This window comes from Dipodomys merriami, unplaced genomic scaffold (genome assembly GCF_024711535.1).
Source record: "Dipodomys merriami isolate MVZ:Mamm:240054 unplaced genomic scaffold, mDipMer1.0.p SCAF_177, whole genome shotgun sequence".
NCBI classification, from domain to species: domain Eukaryota; kingdom Metazoa; phylum Chordata; class Mammalia; order Rodentia; family Heteromyidae; genus Dipodomys; species Dipodomys merriami.
The window spans coordinates 1,784,603-1,803,439 of record NW_027203126.1 but is presented as its reverse complement, the minus strand read 5'-3'; the positions used below and the strand labels follow the sequence as shown (position 1 = coordinate 1,803,439).

Below are 18,837 nucleotides of genomic sequence, written 5' to 3'. Positions count from 1 at the left end.
AAAGTTTTCCTGCATGCACTAAGATCAGTGCATTTATGTGCTTTATTAAGTGCATTCTGTACCTAAATTAAGAATGTCCCAGTTATAGTAGCTAAACAGCTGTGTGTGTGCATGCATATGTGCGTGAAATTCTAAAAATTCACAGATGCAAATAGCACAAAGACACCATCACATAGGACTAATCAGATAAGTTGATGAAAAGATTGAATAAAAAAAGAGAGCTGGAAGCATGAATTGGGACACCATCCCCCTCTTCTGGCAGGGACCTATTTCAGTCCCTCCTTTGTTTTTCCATGGACTTTATTATATAACCTCTGAATGATGCTTATCTGCTAATAGAATTCGCATCTCTCAATAAATGGAACATAGCCCAAAGGGTCTGAGATTTTGAAATTGCAGAGTAGGAGAGCAAATTCCTTCTGTGAGGGAGTTAACATTTCCATTTCCTCTGAGTAGTAGTCACAGACCAGAGAAGCTTTGAAAACCCACCTGTCTATCACATTTGGAGTCTTTGACCAAGGCTTTGGGGAACGGTTTTGATTTTCTAAATCAAATGAATATCTAAGACCCAAAATTTACAAATAAGTTTGGCCCTAATATCTGCCTCAAGCTACAGTTCATATCAAAACTCAGCCACTAGGTGTGGGAGCTGATGTTTGACTTCCTAGTTACTCAGGAGATCGAGGCTAGGAAGACTGGAATTCAAGGCCCATCCAGGTAAAAAGTTCACAAGACCCCATTTCAGCTAGTTATAAACTGCTGCATGCCTGTTATCCCAGCTTTGCAGGCATTGTAAATAGGAGGATGGAGGTTCAGGTCAGCCCAGACATTAACTGTAAGGCTCTATTTGAAAAATATCTAAAGCAAAAAGGGCTGAGGCCATGGCTCAAGTAGTAGAGTGCCTGCCTAGAAAAATGAGGTCCTGATTTCAAACCCCAGTACCACCAAAACAAGACAAAATGAAAGCAAAAACAAACAACAACAATGACAAAACCCACCAGCCACTCATGCTATAAAGAAAATAGCCCCTTTTCTTTTGCTGTTTTAGTTTCCTGGTATCTTAGTTGACTTTGACTATTTGATACTCACAGTGCAGCTGTTACGAAGGGCATCAAATTTGCGCTGGATTTCATCTCTATGTGCCTAGAAGGTAAGAAGTGAACTATAAATTTTTCACAGGGGAGAATACCATTCTACATTCGAAGAATCAAACACACAAAACAAGGTGTGGTTCAGTGTTGAGGCACTGGGCTCAAAACCCACTACTGCCTAAATAAACAAACCAATACCCTTCAAATACAGAGAACGGGCCAGGAAAACTATTATAGCAGCCCCAGCATTTCTTAAAAGTAAAAAAGAAAGAATTAATCAAGTCATCAGCCACATCAAAATAAGTTAAAGAAGCATATGGATACCGTGTTAATAATAATATTTAGGCCATATATCCATACCTTGAACAAATATTTTTTATTTATAACATAATACTTTGGCACTACTGATAGACAAAGGAAAAGCAATTAACGATATAGTTTTATTCACCTACATTTGTCCTAATCCCTCACTCTGAAAAGATTCCAGAAAGATTAGTAACTTAGTGATGGGCAGTCTTCTCTCCAACTGACCCCTTACACATAGGACTCATTTATGGTATATATGTGCATGTACACACACACACAGACACACAGACACACAGACACACAGACACAGACACACAGACACAGACACACACACAGACACACACACACACACACACACAGACACACACACAGACACACACACACACACACACACACACACACACACACACACACACACACACACTCCCCCCAAGAAAAAGTAGTGGCCTTCTGAGAGTCCAGCTCAGTGATTTACCCCTATAATCCCAGCACTCAGGAGGCAGAAGGATCAATTCAAGGACAGTCTGAATGACATACACAGTACAACTCTGTCTCAAAGAAGAAAAAAAAAAAAGAGAGGGAGAGAAAAACCAACAATAGAAGCTGCTGAAGTTCACAAAACCACACATTGACCTGGAAGTAAACAAATGGGTTTTCTCTGAGGCAATGCTGCCCTAAAACCATAGTGTTCCTGCTATGGTAGATCCTACGTGTCCCCCAGAGGTTCTCACATTATAGGCTTGGTAGCAGCCTGTGGCACTACTGGGAGGGAGTAGACTCTTTAAGATGAGGATGTTGCCTAGACAGAGGATGCTTGATCAGGGGGCATGCCCTTGATGAAGATATGAGGTACCCTGGCCCCTTCCTGTCACTCTTTCTGCATCCCAGCTTTTAAGAGGTGAACAGGTTTCCTCTGCCTGCTGTGCACTCCCACCAGGAAACCACTTGGCCACAGGCTCTAAGCCAAGTGTCTGCAGACAAGAACCTCAGAAACTATGAGCCCCAAGTAGACCTTTAATGTCTGTCTGTCTTTATTTACTTATTTATTTTTGCCAGTCCTGGAGCCTGAACTCAGGGCCTGGTCACTGTCCTTGAGCTTCTTTTGCTCAAGACTAGCACTCTACCGCTTGAGCCATAGTGCCACTTCTAGCTTTTTCTGTGTATGTGGTACTGAGGAATCAAACCCAGGGCTTCATGCATGCAAGACAAGCACTCTACCACTGAGCTACATTCCCAGCCGACCTTTCCTCTATTTTTTTTTTTTTAGGTTGGTCATGGGGGTTAAACTCTGAGCATGGGGGCTTGTACTCTGGGCCTGGGCACTGTCCCTGAGTTCTTCAGCTCAAGGCAAGTGCTCTACCACTTGGGCCACAGGGCCACTTCCAGTTTTCTGGTGGACTGGAGATAAGAGTCTCATGGACTTTCCTGCCAGGACTGGCTTTGAACCGTGATCCTCAGATCTCAGGCTCCCGAGTCGCTAGGATTACAGGCATGAGCCACTGGCACCTGACCCTTTCCTTCTTTTAAGTTGATTTGTCTCAGGGCCTCTGTCACAGTGACAGAAAGCTATCTAACACAAGTGCCATCAGCTGCTAAAAATCTTCAGTGCACACTCTATACCTGACACCGTATGTAGTCAGATACAGTACATGCAGCTGATGCTGGCATTCTTGGTGAAGACAGAAACTAACTGCATGATAGAAGACTATAACAAATGCCAGGAAGAGACAATGAGGGGACTGGAAGACAGGGGGAAAGGAGAACAGACAGGGACTAAGACGAGGTGGTCCACTGCAGCTTGGCTGCAGCAATGACATTTAAACTGAAACCCACAGGATAGGGAAGAGCCAGCCATGCAAAGCACAGGAAAGGGCAGAAGAGTCCTCAAGACTGCAGCTAAAACGTGAGACTGAGACACAGCTCAGTGATCAAGAAACTGAGTGAAAGAGCCCGTCCCCAGTATCGGCACACAGAAATTGTCTTTTGTCCTTATTCCCTAAGCAAAAGAACAGAACAGGGATCTGCCCACTGTTTACACTGTGTCGGGTACCATCTTGTCTTCTGGAGGTGCCTGGGAGTACAGAAGTCAAGGTGCTAATGTGACACCATTTTATACACTGGGTTTTTATTCTTTTCTGAGTTACAGTCCGTTTTTGTGGTTGTTGTTTTTGCCAGTACTAGGGTTTGAACTCAGGGCCTTGCACCTGCTCAGCCTATTTACCTAGCTGGCACTCTACCATTTGAACCACACCTCTAGTCCTGATTTTTACTAGTTAACTAGACATGAGAGGTTCATGGGCTTTTCTTTCTAGGTTGGCTTGGATCCTGCAGATCTCTCAGCCTGTTGAGTAGCTAGGATTTCAGGCATGTGGCCCTAGTGTCCGGCTGCTGCTGCACTTTCTTATTCTGCTCTATTTTCTCATTAATAGGAAAGTTTTCAAGTAACTTATACCATGAAAAACTCACTGAACTGTAGCACTGGAGTCTGAAATTTTCAATCACTAATACTGATTTATGTTGATTACAATTAGCCATTATGGAGCCTTTGGATAATTTGAACACATGAAATGGCAATCCTCTCTGAAGATGCAAATCATGACCTGCAGCCTTTAGGGCCATTAATTTTATTAATGATTTGGAAGCATACATATAAAATGTGAAAGTGACTCTGCTATGAATGCTATGACATTCATAACATTCAATAACATTTAACTATTCAGCGATCTAAGAAAATGGTAAGAAGTATGTTATTATGTTTCTTAGAGAGAGAGAAAAGAAGGAAGGAAAGAAGGAAGGGAGGGAAGGAGGGAGGAGGGAGGGAGGGAGGGAGGGAGGGAGGGAGGAACAGAAGGAAGGAGGGAAGGAAGGAGGGAGGAAGAGAGGGAGGGAGGGTAGGAGGGAGGAAAAAAGGAGAGAATGAGGGAAGGAAGGAAGGATAAACACAGGTCATGGAATATACAAGGATATAGTATACCCAGGCATCAGTGGCTAGCTACTGGCAGAAAAATCTAGAAGATTCCTATCTTCAAGTAACCAGCAAAAAAAGCTAGACTGTAGAGATTGGAGATGTGGCTCAAGTAGTAGAGCACTAGCCATAGAAGGAAAAGGCTGAGTGAGCATATGAAGCCTTGAGTTCAAGCCCTAGTATCAGTAAAAAATAAATAAAGAGCAGGGAGGGGGAAGAGAGTATATACAATGATAGTAAAATAGAAAAGACAAGCTTTGGGTTCTCTCAATGAAATATTACAGGGCTCCTTACATATTAAGTACTATGGGGAATTGATAGTTATTCTCTTTTAATTTATAAAGGACCCCCAGAAGGTACAAGTGTTAACCTAGTATAAATTTAAGCAAACATTAACAGAGTGAATAACATCAAATGACAACTTTGAGACTGTTATAAAAATAGTATGCCTGGGAGCAACTGGGGTCCAAGGACCCACTTGGGAAACAGTGACCTGGAAGCTGGGTGGCACTGAGACAGATTGAGGACCAAGGATGCTCTTCGTGGGGTGTCTCTACATTTGCACTAATATGAAGGGAAGTTAAGAGGAAAAAAGGGGGTGAATTACAAATACAGCCCTGATTCAAAGCCCAGGCCTGCAGAACTGAAAGGAAGCTAGTTCTGACTTGTGACGGCTTTCTGCGATTCATGGTCATGTTCTAGAACTCTTGGACTTCCGGTGCAGCCCACCCACCCCTTCCTTGTGAAAGCAACACCAAACAAGACTCAGTTTACATGCCCCAATTTCACAGCTTGGTTATCACGCAGAGAGCTTAAGTAACTAGATATGAGGCTTGGTGTTTATGTAAAGGAATCAGCCCGTGCATCGATTCATAATTCTCACAGATCAGAGGATGGATGAGTTTGGAAGGCCATAGCCACACTTTGCAGGAGGAAGGATCTCCTCATGAGGATCTCTAGCTTCCCCTCACCATTTGACCAGTTAAAGAACATGGGAACAGAAACCCAGAGCGTGTTTGCAAGGCCCTGTTGATGCCTACAAAGCAAACACCGTGTGCCTACAAGGCTATTCAGAGTCATACTTGGTCACACGACACAATTGAATGCTGCTATCAAGTATGCAGACTCCAGTCTTACATAATATCATGTCAAGCCCCCCCCAAAATATTTTTCTTCTCTTCCAGTGACAAATGAAGTATCTTCCCATCACCTCCCCTGCCCACTCCCAAGTCCTGGGGCTTGAACTCAGGGCCTGGGCACTGTCCCTGAGCTCCTTTTGCTCTACTACTTGAGCCACAGTGCCACTTCCTGTTTATGTGGTACTGAGCAATCAAACTCAGGTCTTAATGAATGCTAGGCAAGCACTCTACCACTAAGCCACATTCCCAGCCCCTAAATGAAGTATCTTAAAAGCAGTTTTCTGTTCCAAGTTGACTTTGCTGCTGTCAATCTTAGCTTTCCAATGAATTTCAATGCAAATGCAGTTAACAGGGCTGATACAGTGTGTGGGAAGGAAGGAAGCAGTTAAGAAGGCCAACAATGGCCTGCCAGTTGCCCCTGCAGGTTCCTTTAATGGAAAGCCCTAATTTAACTGTGCTCCATCTAATGTGTCCAGAAGCGGGGGCCAAATCAGGTAACTGCTCCCTTCCTAAGCTGAGATGGACGTCTGTTAGAATTAAGCAATAACAGTCCATTTGTCTGTTCCTATTTATTGATAAAACACTATGCTGTGAAGCTCACAGGAGATCATTTTAGATCTAGCTCACTTAATTTGATTGATGTTTGTGTTGGGTCTGGACGTGGGCCTCAAAGAGAGAGAGAGAGAGAGAGAGAGAGAGAGAGAGAGAGAGAGAGAGAGAGAGAGAGAGAGAGAGAGAGAGAGAGAGAAAGAGAAAGAGAGAGAGAGAGAGAGAGAGGAGAAGGAAAGGAAAGGAAACGAAACGAAACGAAACGAAACGAAAGGGAAAGGGGAAAGCAAAAGCAAAGTAAGCAAGCAGTATATTCTTCAAAATAAAGTCAAGCAAGCCATTCAGGAAGAGAGGAAGGAAAAAAGCCCACAGTCTCAAAACTGAACCAAAGCATACTGTCTTTACTGATTTGCTTAAAAGAGTTGCATATGATAGGCTTACAAACAACTATTTGTAAGAAAGCATTTGTTTTTTTTCCTTGAGATAGGCTACATAGAGCCTAAGCTGGCTTCAAATTTGCAATCGTCCTACCTCGGCCTCCTGAGGGCTGGAATTATAGGCATGCAACACAATGCCCAGCTTTCTTGCCATCAGTTTGAACAAGCCCTATTTCCCATGACACCTTCATGTATACAAGTGACAGAGCCCTAGTTTCTAGATCTAGGAAGCTTTTTTGTTTTGTTTTGTATTTTTTAAGATGCTCTAAGGCAGTGATCTCATCCAGCTAAATTAAGTCGTGACTTGCTGCTGTGCTAGGTTTCTAGCAGCCGCTAGTCAGAGCACATTCCAACCCGCAGTCAGGCAGGATTTAAAGGACTAATTTCCCCACAGATAAGAAGCAGCGATACACATTCTATTCTATTTTATATTTTTCCCCTTCCAAATGGGTGGGGGAAAGGACAAAACATACAGCTACCACCTGCCTTTTCAATTCCAACTGAGGAGCAAAATAAACTGTCATTCTTGGTTGCTTCAAAGGAAAATGATTGGAGGAATTACAGGCCAATGCCTGGGGGCAGAGAGGGGGGACAACTCAAGACACAGCATTAGGCACAAGCAAGTGCTCATTAAATTTAGATTAAATCACTATTGTCTCATTTTCATTTGGGAGAGGGGCACAGGATACTCATATGCAATACACTAAATAGCAGTGGTTCAAATTTAGGTGTCTTCCTAGAGCAGCTAGGAAATGTGTATCAGCTAAGCACATAAGTTCAAGCCTGTAATCCTAGAGACTTGGGGAGGCAGAGACTAGGAGATCACTATTTGAGGCCAGCTCAGGCAAAGAAATAAATATGAGAGACTCCATCATATCAATGATGGAGGTGGTGCACACCTGCTACCCCAGCTCTGAGGGAAAGCACATTGGCAGGTGCAGGGGCATGGACCTGTCATCCCCAGAGATCTGGGGGAAGTACAGATAGGAGGACTGTGCCCCAGGCCAGCTGGGGCATAAAGGGAGATCCTACCTTGAAATAACCAAGGTAAAAGGGGCTGGAGCCCTGAATTCAATCCTCAGTTCTTTCCTCACCAAATTCCGCCCTTCCCCCCAATAAAAAAAAAAAAAAAGAAATTCTACCTATATCTCCCTACCCACTTACCTCTAGCAAGTGCATAATAAGCCATCTTGGCAGATCAATTTACTGCCTCACTCCATTTTTTTTCTCCTCTGCACATATTTTCTCTTTGCCTTTTCATTCTTTGTGTCCTGTTCTTTGTTTTGTGTTGTTTTTTATATAATCTTTCCAAACTGCTTTCAATCCATTTAAAAGCAAAGCAGAATATAAACAAAACCGTGTCATGACAATTTTTTTCCCAAACAAAATATTGGAGCACATGGCATTGTTGAATGAGTGTTCTCATGGAGATGATGAGACTTAAAAGTCTCGATCAATATCCACACTTGGCGTAAGTCCCAGAAAAAAAAAAATCTAACCTGCATAAGCATCTTCCTTATAGGAGTTATTCTGTACCATTAGGGCCATTATGATCCTAATCAGTCCCAAAGGAAGCTGGCATCAAAGATCACATCCTCAACTTGGTACAGATCATAGGAGGTAACTTCTAAAGAATAAAACTAGTTCAAAGAGATACACACACACACACACACACACACACACACACACACACACACACACACACACACACACACACACACACTTTTAAACAACTTGAATTATAAACCAATAAATGGATATGGCCACTCCTAGTGCTATCAGCTGATGGAGATAGGGCCAGAATCCAAGTTGAATGGGAATGAATAGGGTACCCATTTAAAACATGATGAATCCAATCAGCCACACTGTGTCCAGACCCACAGGACAGGGCATCCTGACCAGCAGGCATGAGTGTGCCCATCCACCTGGCAGTTATAATATGTCACAATGAGAAACCATGCTTAGCTATGTTTAGTTGATATTAGTCATTCAAACCCATGCAGCTTTCTAGACTCAGAGTCCAGGCCCACCAAATAGTCTTAGAGGAATGACAGGGTTTGCTGGGAGCTGGTGGCTCACACTAGAATCCTAGCTACTCTGGAGGGCTGACATCTGAGGATTACAGTTCAAAGCCAGCCTGGACAAGACAGTCCATGAGACTTTTATCTCCAATTAACCATCAGATAACCAGAAGTGGAGCTGTGGTTCAAGGTGGTAGAATGCTAGCCTTGATGAGTCAAAGAGCTTAGGGACAGCACCCAGGCCAGAAGTTTAAGCCCCACAACTGACAAAACAAACAAACAAAATGAGTGTTTTCCAAGGGGCACCCCTGAAAGGTAAGGAAAGTATGAAGTCTGGCACCCAAAGTGACCTAGTCTACTTGGCAGTCACATCTCCTTCTTGGACTTCCAGAAAAAAAACTAAGAACTCTCTAGCTGAGCAGCCCAGTCTCTCAAAAAGAGCAGGGAAGCCAGATCTCCTTCAGAAAAAAAAAAATCAAAACTCTCAATTATTCTCATTCAGATCATAAAAGATGCATAGAAAATACACAAAACATGTAGGGTGTGGTGGTGCACACTTGTAATCCCAGCCCTTGTGAGATGGAGAAAGATGAGTTTGAAGTGAATGTGGACTACATAGAGAGACCCCACCACAAAAATTTAAAAAGTGTACCAGATACACATGTGAAATTGTCACAGTGATACCCCATTGGTACAAATAATGCCCATTACTAAAAAGTAAAAGTAAAAGCCAGGTGCCAGTGGCTCACAATTTTAATCCTAGATACTCAGGAGGCTGAGATTTGAGGATCAGAGTTCACAGCCAGCCCAGGCAGAAAAATCCCCATGAAACTCTTATCTTCAATTAACCACTCAAAAAAACGGAAGTGGAACTATGGCTCAAGTGGTAGAGTGCTAGCCTTGAGCACAAAGAGGCTCAGGGACAGCACCCAGGGCCTCAGTTAAGCACCATGACCAACAAAAAATAAAATAAAAATGAAGACATAAAGCAGGATCCACAGCTTTAAAAATAACACAAACAAAACAAAACAAAAAAACAGAAATATGGTAGCAAGAATATTGCAAGATGGCTCAAGCCTGTAATCCTAACTACTTGGAGGTGGAGATGAAGGAGGATAGCAGTTCAAAGCAAGCCTGGGCAAAAAAAAAAAATGGATGCCAGTCCAATTCAACCAATGGTTGGGTGCAGTGGCTTATTCCTGCTCTCTCCAACAAGGAAGCCTAAGGAGGAGGAGGATCATAGTTCAGGCTGGTCCAGACAAAATGAGACCCTACCTCAAAAAGTAGAATCCTGCCACCAGTATAAGGCCTTGAATTAAATCCCCAGTATTAGGGGTGGAGAGGAACCCTACTGTAAAATATAAGAATATTGTTATTTTTATGACTATTAAAAACTAAAGTTTTCAATTAAAAATTTAATTTTTTTAAAAATTGAAAATATAAACTAAAAGACCAGGTAAGCAAAATTTGAAACATAATTGTTTATAAAGAAGGAGGATACATAAAGGAAGAATTTTGAGCTCACATACTAACTCCAATGAAGGAGAAGTCTATAAAGCCCACTTTCTGCCAATTAACTCTCTCTGTGGATCTCTTTTTCCCTACTAGGATCTGCAAGGGTAAAGAAAGATCCTCGTACCATGCTCCTTCTAGCTGAGACCATAGCCTGATGGTGCTCCTCCCAGACAGACCTACCGTGAGAGCCTGGATCTCCTCTTCTGCTTCGGCAGTCGTCTCCTCCAGCTCTGTCTTTGCCTGGTGAAGCTGGCTTTCCAAGGCAGCCCGGGCGGCCTGCAGGGCCGTCAGCTGTGACTCGCGCTCCTGCAGGGACAGCTGCAGCTCTGTGAGCTGGCGCTTCAGCTCCAGCTTCTGTTCCTCATGCTCCAGGCTGACCTGAGAGAGACAGAGATAGAAACAGACAAAAAGAGAGAGACAGAGAGAGAGACAGAGAAAGAGACAGAGAGAGAGAGAGAGAGAAAGAGAGAGAGAGAGAGAGAGTGAGAGAGAGAGAGAGAAAGAGAGAGAGAAAGAGAAAGAGAGAGAGAGAGAGAGATGCTTGGTGACCCTCAAAGGAAGAGAAAATGCAGACAGGACCTGAAAATCAACCTGCAGCTTAAACCTGGTCTAAGACTCAACTTCTCAGTACTCATCAGTTTCTAAGATCAATATGAAAGGACCCACAGGAAGACATCAGCCTTAGTTCTATAATCCTGGATTCAACCAACCATGGCTTGAAAATATCCAGAGAAAATAAGAAAACTACATCTGGATTGAACATGCCTGAAGATGTACAGACTTGGCATTGTTCCCTAAGCAATAAAGTGTAACTATTTGCCTATGTTTACATTGTAACATATATCTGAGTAATCTAGAGATATAAAGTATACATAAGGATGTGTGTAGGTTACATGCAAATGCTTCTCCATTTTACATAATAGAGCTGAGCATCCAGATTTTGGTATCACAGGAGAGACCAGGAACCCATTCCCAATGGACTATAAGACTGTATAATCTAACCATCTCTTGCTTACAAATATCCAAATGCCTGGGCAAGCTTTAAAAGAAAAGTTACACAGCAAGAATCATGAAAGAAAATTATGACAGTTATCCTTATTAGAAAGGCATTTAAAGGTAAGTGGATATAAATAACATCATATTAGTTAGAGACACCTTTATAATTAGAACGTAAAATGGAACAACAGGCTGAATTCTATTTCTTCCAAACAGTCTCGCTCTGCTCTGACTGATTCTCATGAGATATCATGCATTAATATCATAGTTTGAGGTAATCTCTCCCTCCATCTGCCCACCCATCCAACTCAATGTTTCATGCACTCAAGCAAAATTTACTTCGCCATTCTCTGTGCAAATATGAAAATAGAAAATGAAAGACAGTCTCTGCCTTCAAGTTGGGGGAAAAGGAAAGTTAAAACCAAGCATCCCCAAGTGCAATGGTCAGAACAAGTAAGGATGGTATAGGAAATGACTCTGATCTGTTCAGTTCTGTTGAAGAATCCATAAGGACATGCAAAGGTAAGGTGGTAATGGAGACTGAGGCATGTCTACTAACCTAACTGGGGCTGACAAGGTTGCTCCATGGACCAATGCCAAGTGTAAAAGATGCTGCCCATGGGGAGCTCATTCACTATCTAAGGGGACTGCCAGTAGGGATGTGGGGTAGGAACTTGGCTCACTAGGCTAGGGGATACAGAGGAGATATCAAATGGTCCTCAGGGTGAAGAGAAGGAGGAACTGCCAAAGGCCCAAACCAACAAGACTTGGTGGTTAATTGGGATGGGACAGGAAACAAAGGGCAGAGGGGAAGAGTCAAAAGTTATCTCCTGTGTTTCTAAGCAGGTGTTAAAAACCACTGGCCACCAGGGGGAAGAGAAGAGGAAAAGCCAGAGTCATAAGTAAAATAAAAGGTGCTAGGTGCTAGTGACTCAATCCTAGCTACTCAGGAGGCTGAGATCTGAGGATAGCAGTTCAAAGCCAGCCAGGACAGAAAAGTCCATGAGACTCTTATCTCCCAATGAACCACCAGAAAACTGGAAGTGAAGCTGTGGTTCAAGTGGTAGAACACTAGTCTTGAGCGAAAAAATTCAGGGACAGAGCCCATGCTCTGAGTTCAAGCCCCATAACTGAAAAAAAAAAAAAAAAAGTAAAATAAAGTGTCAATTAAATGTTGAACTTGAACTTGATTAGAATAATGCAGTAACTAATGTCTGCTCCATTAGTCTGCAGTAGTAATGTCGATGTTGCCATGTAATTACTATGTAATGTAGACATTACCGTAACAGCAATGTCTACTACCACAAAAACTGGCAGATTTTTGTTAGATCCGGAAGTCCTTAACAAATCCAACTCTAAAGTCACAGCTCTAAGGTCTGGATGATGATGACCACAGGGATGGCACCAGAATATCCCATAGCCCTTAGAACACACTAGGCATTGTATTCATCTTCATAACAACCACAGTGTATGTGGGGGGGGGGGGACTACCATCACCTCCACTTTACAGACAAGCAAACTGTGCCATTGAGAGAGTAAGCAAGTGAGCAAACATCACCTAGGTAAATAAGCATAATTTTTTTTTAAATCCCAACAACTATGGCAGGGCTTGCATTCAAACCCAGGAGTCTGGCTCCAGTCCTTGCTTGCCAATACTTATAATATCAGCCATCAGAGCAGGCTGGGACTCTACCAGTAAGCCTGCACAATCCTGATTATCCCTTTACAAAACCCTGAGAGACAGGTGACGGGGTGAAGGATAGATCAGGAGCAGGACACTGGGCAGTGGAAGGCGAACCCAGGAGCCTTTCACCTTGAAGACTCCACATGCTTTGCTAGAGAAAAGCTACAGCTGTACCCACAGGGAAAGGGGAAAGGATTGGGCCCTTTCATGTGGATCAGATCTGAGGCCGACGCCTCTGCTCTTAATCTCAATAACAGCATGTTGCCAGAGAGAAGATGGACGGGCCTTGTTATATTTAGAGCTAAACTGTAAAACTCCCAGGGAGAATATAGAGCCCTGAGCCTCTTATGAAACATTTTAAGTTTCTCCTACCATCCTGGGGGATAGAGGGGAAGAGTTGCTAGACTGATTCAAGGAAGAAAGAAAAAAAAAAAAAAAAAGCAACAAGCTTCCTTGGGGACACTGTAATTGCCCAGATGAGCTATTGCTGCAGGGCAGGCTCGGGAAGACAGACATATTTGGAAAGGGAAGGCAAAAGACAGCCAGCTGATGCTCCCAAGCTAAAGAAATCTGTCTGGATTATTTACACTCACTTCCTTAAGGCTGACTCCACCAGCAAGAATAAAAATATAGCCTGAACTGTAGTGGTGAGGGCGCCATCGAAGGCTTTTAGACAACTAGGTTGACAATTCTCAAACTCCAGGGGAGAGACAAATCGCCAGGGGATCTTGTTGAAAATAAAAATTTCTTTCCCCATTTCCGGTGATTTTTTTTCTAAACCTCAAAATGCTGTGCAAGGGGGTTACAACTGAACATCCACTTTCGGGTCCACTGCTTCGTGATCATCCCTTCTATCATTCTCCCCCTTCCTGTCTGCTCTTGACTCATTTCACATTTCCTACTTCCTTTATCACTTATATAATCAAAACAACAAATCAAAACAATACTGCCATTCCACTACAGTCCATTAAGGATTAGCCACCATCAAGAATACAAACAAAAGTGTTGGTGAGGAGGCCAGGAAGAAGGGACCCTAACACACAACTGTTGGTAAGAATGTAAATTAGTGCAACCATTATGGAAATCAGTATGGAGATTCTTTTTTTGGGGGGGGAGGGAGGGGGAGGTCCGGTCGTGGGGCCTGAACTCTGGGCCTGGGTGCTGTCCCTCAGCTCTTCAGCTCAAGGCTAGCACTCTACTACTTGAGCCACAGCGCCACTTCTGGCTTTTTTCTTTTTGCTTATGTGGTGCTGAGGAATCAAACCCAAGGCGTCATGCATGCGAGGCAAACGCTCTACTACTGAGACACCTTCCCAGCCCTGATTCTTAAAAAACTAAAACATCAAGCTATCCCATGATTTCCAAGACAAAACTTCCAGGGCATTAGCCGAAATTTTATATGACAGGACATCACAAAGGCATCTGTACCTTAGCTAAGTTATGCAAACAGTCCCAATGCCCTACAAGAGATGAATGGATAAAAAAAGAATGTGGAAGACTGGGATTGTGGCTTAGTAGCAGAGTGCTTGCCTAGCATGCATGAGGCTCTGGGTTCAATTCCTCAGTACCACATTAAAAATATATGTATAAAGAATGTAGTATATAAAACAATTCTATTTTTTAAAAGCTGAAGGCCTCTATACACATCTATATCTATGAAATCAACATAATGAAACCCTCTTAATACTATTAATGTAGGCTAATTTAAAACTAAAAGAATTTTTTTAAAAAGAGGCAATACCAGGGAGTCTACATTGTAAAACACTCCAGGTGATCCTAATGGAAGGGACCCATACCTTGGAAACTCCAGGAAACATGAGATCGCAGTTTTTCTGTCTTTTGGGGGATGTGCCTTTATTATAAATATTCCAATACAAATAAAGACATGACCAAACATGAGTGTTCCCCAAGGGTAGGTAACTCTCAGACCCATCTATTGAAGTCTTTTCCTTAGAAAGATCATCTGGCTGGACATCAGTAGTTCACATGTGTAATCCCAGCTACTCAGGAGACTTAGATCTGCGAATCATGGTTTGAAGCCAGCCTGGATAGCAAAGTTCGTTAGACTCCTATCTCCAATTAACCACCAGAAAGCCAGAAGTGGCGCTGTGGCTCAAGTGGTAGAGCATTTGCCTTGAGCTGAAGAGCTCATGGACAGCTCCGAGGCCTAGAGTTCAAGTTCTACAACCACCAAAAAAAAAAAAAGAATGCTAATCGAGAATCATGTGGCCCAACTATACTCTTAGTCACCATGCTCAAGGCCACTGCCTGAACAAGGCTTCCTGGGTACATGTTTTCTGAAACCTGGTTGGTTGAGGGCCTAAATTCCCCCAATGAAAGCTCTCAGAAGATGACCCAGCATCTCACCTCCCTGAGCCTTGTCTCCAGCTCCAGCAACCGATTCTTGTCACTGTGATCTTGGTGGCTGATTTTCTCCAGCTGCTCTTCCAGCTTTCGGTTCTGAGCCTCCAATTTCCCAGCCTGTGTCTCCAAATAAAATTTCTGTTGCCTGAGTTCTGAAATCATCTCTTCTTGGGCCTTCCTAGTGGGGGTGGTGGAAAGATCCAAATCAAATTAAAAGTCAGGTCAGAGGTGAACAGGTCTCCACAGGACAACAGACAGAACTGAGCCAAGGTAGGAGTCCTCATCAAGGGCACTATGGATATTCCTGATGTGACCTCATAGGCAGGACCACAGCCTGGGAACCTGGGAACCAATCAGTCATCACTGCTCAGCATCCCTCACTATGGGGTTGAGTATGGTCAATGAGGGCATAGAGATGCTCACATTTCATTCCTTTGGTCGACTTTTATTTCTTATCGTCTTTGAGAGTCTATACAGGAGAGCAGGAAAGGGCCTCCTTAGAGTATAGGAATGGTCCCGACAGCTCACCAGTACAGACTCTGGGAAAAAGTTGCAATAAAGGAGAGATGATGTTATTCCTTCTAGTTCTCTGCAGGGCTTCCTCACCACTTCACCCAACTGTTTACAAGTATCAAAATCTAGGATAACTCCAAGTCCTCCAAGTCTGAAAAGTAATCAATCAAACTAGTTTAGATTAAGGGGAAGATGTTTTTCTCTGAAGGGAAAAATCGGGGGTTGGGGGGGAGCGGTAAAATTCTTGGACAGTATAATTCTTCAGGCAAAAAAAACAAAAAAAGTTATAATCAGAGTGCTCCTGGCTACAGACAAGTCCTTGCTGAACTACAGCCGTCCACCCCCCAGGGGGTAGCTAGCTAACTACAGCAGAATGGATGGCCCAATTGGGTGCACACAAGATCACCTCTTACTGATTACAGAAGGCACATCTGGGGAACAGGGGCAGCAGCTTTTTGAAAGCACACTATAAATAGTCTCATTAGACAGACCAAAGCACTCTGTAATCTGATGGTAATTTGAAGTACTTAAGAAAACCTGATTCAAAACAGAGGCCACAGTAGTAAGAGCATTTAAGAGAGGGCAAAATTATACAAGTATACAAGGACGGGGCCAAGGTACAGAAGTAATTAAATTCGCTGAAGCTCCACCAGAGAGAGGGAGAAAAGAGTCTGGATATCAAGAGGAAAAGACCAATGTATAGTTGTATACATAGTTCAACTCTAAACACTTACATGTTCCTTTGGGTAAAGAGACTGCTATTTGCCGCAAGTTTATTAGCTTCTGACAGTTCTACAATCCTCTGTTCCAGAGATCTGATCTTGGAATCCATCGCATTGATCATCTGAAACACACGGGATGCTTTGAAACCTCACCTGCTAGACCACACTGGGATGAATGTGGGCAACGTAAGCCAGGGTACACACTTCCTCTGAAATGCCAGCAGGCTGGCCAGAGACAACAAGGGACTCCATTACTCTCTACCCCAAAGCTCATGGGTGCCATTACTCAAATGGATGGCACTCAGTTGTTTTCTAACTGAAATTAAGTGTCTCCACACTGCCTAAATGGCTTGGCTTGCTCTATAAACACACAAGAGTGCCCATATGAGAACCTGATGTGCCAGGTATAAGCAGGTTTCCTTATATTCCCCATGTCTCATGCATTTGACCTGGACCTGCAGGACCTTAAATTGAATCTGCAAGTTCAGAATGATCACATGTTTTTCTACACCACCATTTCACCCCCAACTTACTGAATAATAAGATCCAGGGATGGGGGAGGTTGGCTGCTAGTTAAAATTGAAAGAAAAAAAAATTCCCACAACCCTCCCTTAGAGATTCTGATATGGAAAGTCTTGAAGGGAGTCTGAGATAGTCAGAATATTGTATTCACACTGGCTATTCCTTTTTTTTTTTTTTGTACAGGAAGCAGTTTCAGAGAAAGCTTCCTGTTACGTGTAAACTCTGCAAGATCACACAGAAAGAAGCCACCAAATGAGATGGATTTTCTCAAGTGAGTGATTCATGCCATATTTTCAGAACCCCTTCTTTGGAAAACGAGGCTCTTGTACTTACCGCCTTCTGCTCACTGAGAATCTTGCCCTTCTCATGGGCCTCCTCTTCGTGTCTCTGCATCAGGTTCTCCAGGCTCTCCTTGTCAGCCAGGTCTTTCTTTATTTGACTGTCCAATACCTAGGAAAACAAAAGAAGTCAATGTCCTGTGTAGCCAAGACTGGGGGGCTGGGGTCTAAACGGAGCAACATGAGAAAAGAGGGAAAGAAGGAGAAAGCAGTAGAAAGGTTAAGGCCTCCAAAGCCAAGAGTAAAGAGAATGGAAAAATCAGGAATCTGTTTCTCAACTAAGATGGAGATGAAGAATTCATCAAACTATCAGATGGACTTGAACTAGTAACTAACTTTAAAATCAGCAGCCACAAAGACCAGAAAAGATAGTCAAGATGAAGCAGACTCCAGAATGAGAAGGGAGAAAAAGATCTCTCTAACTGATCTAGAACCAGGAGATAAAGTTCTTGTAACTTACAAGTATTAGTTGGGGATAACTTTTTCTTAGACAAGGCACCAGTAGTTTTCAGGACACTCCTTGCTCCTGATTTGTACAAAACCAGTGCTGGATGCTCCTACACGGCATGTGTGAAGGGAGAGACGCTGAAGCCAGAAGTCTGTGCAAAGGAGGCTGATGTTCAGAAACAGCCAGGGATGAGAGGATGCTGCCTACCAGTAATGTAGGTGGCACGGTCAATAGGTAGAAAAGACAACATGAAAGAAAAGGGGGAGAAAAAAAAAGTCTTTTCCTTCTACTCTTTAATCTACCTAGAGGGGGAAAAAAAAAGTCCCTGGAAAGAAAGAAAAAAAAAAAAAAAAAGCCTTTCCCAGGGGAAAAGAAATGCTATGGTCTAAGAACTGAGAATGGCCTTGTAAGCACCTACTGTTCCCAAGGGGAAAAAAATAAAACAGTAATGGTGTCACCAACCACCAGGCTGATCTAATGTTCTGTAAGGTACACACAGACCCAACCACTTGCCAAAACACCAAATGAGACAGAGAAGAAGAAAGAAGACATGATAAACTCACCCAAGCCTTTGACCAAGACCCTATGCCTCTCTTTCACAAAGAATCCCTCTGCCTTTGCCAATGACACCAACTACATCAAGCAGGACAAGAGGATGTTGGGGATGAAGTTGCAAGAATTGGGGTCACAGATGGCACTGAAATCTGCCTATTGTGGAGAGGTTGGCATAGCTCCCTGGGGACATCATCTCTAAAAGGAACTGGTCAGCAGGGAAAGGGTCCACATGATAAAGGAAAGAACAAACTTCAAAGAGGGCTTTCAACTAGAACTGACTGATGAAAAAAATAATAAAATGGGAGTCAGTGGAGAAGAGCAGAAGGTGGAGAGCAGGGTCATAAGAGGATGGGAGCCGCTCAACGGGGAAAGTGGCCCCCTCTCCTAGATGTCTGATAGTGATGCTAAAATTATGAGCAAGAACAGGGTGGAATCTGGGGTATGAGCCTAATTATTACTCAAATGGCCTTAGAAAAGAGGGAACAGGCAACACAAAGCAGACAAGGTTAAAAAGAAGTGGTTTAATACAGATTTCCAGCAGGGAAGATAGAAGCAAAAAAAGACCTTTCCCTAACATTCCCTGAGATCTATAAAAACAAAGTTCTTTCCGTCTAAAAGGCAGCAGAGACTACAGAATAGTGAGAGCGGATGTGCTCCTTTTTCGTGGGATGC

General features: G+C 43.1%; 1 protein-coding gene across 3 annotated transcripts in view; it reads right to left on the bottom strand.

Annotated features, from left to right (window-relative positions):
• LOC138829862 (citron Rho-interacting kinase) overlaps window positions 1-18,837 on the bottom strand; it is a 162,294-nt gene that overhangs the window by 46,298 nt on the left and 97,159 nt on the right. For all 3 annotated transcript variants that reach the window (XM_070026426.1, XM_070026424.1, XM_070026425.1), the window contains 5 exons: window positions 17,158-17,274; window positions 16,315-16,424; window positions 15,071-15,245; window positions 10,204-10,401; window positions 1,090-1,143 (listed from right to left, as the gene is read on the bottom strand). In XM_070026426.1, the coding sequence (XP_069882527.1) occupies window positions 1,090-1,143; window positions 10,204-10,401; window positions 15,071-15,245; window positions 16,315-16,424; window positions 17,158-17,274 (654 nt within the window). The remainder of the gene's footprint in view (window positions 1-1,089; window positions 1,144-10,203; window positions 10,402-15,070; window positions 15,246-16,314; window positions 16,425-17,157; window positions 17,275-18,837) is intronic.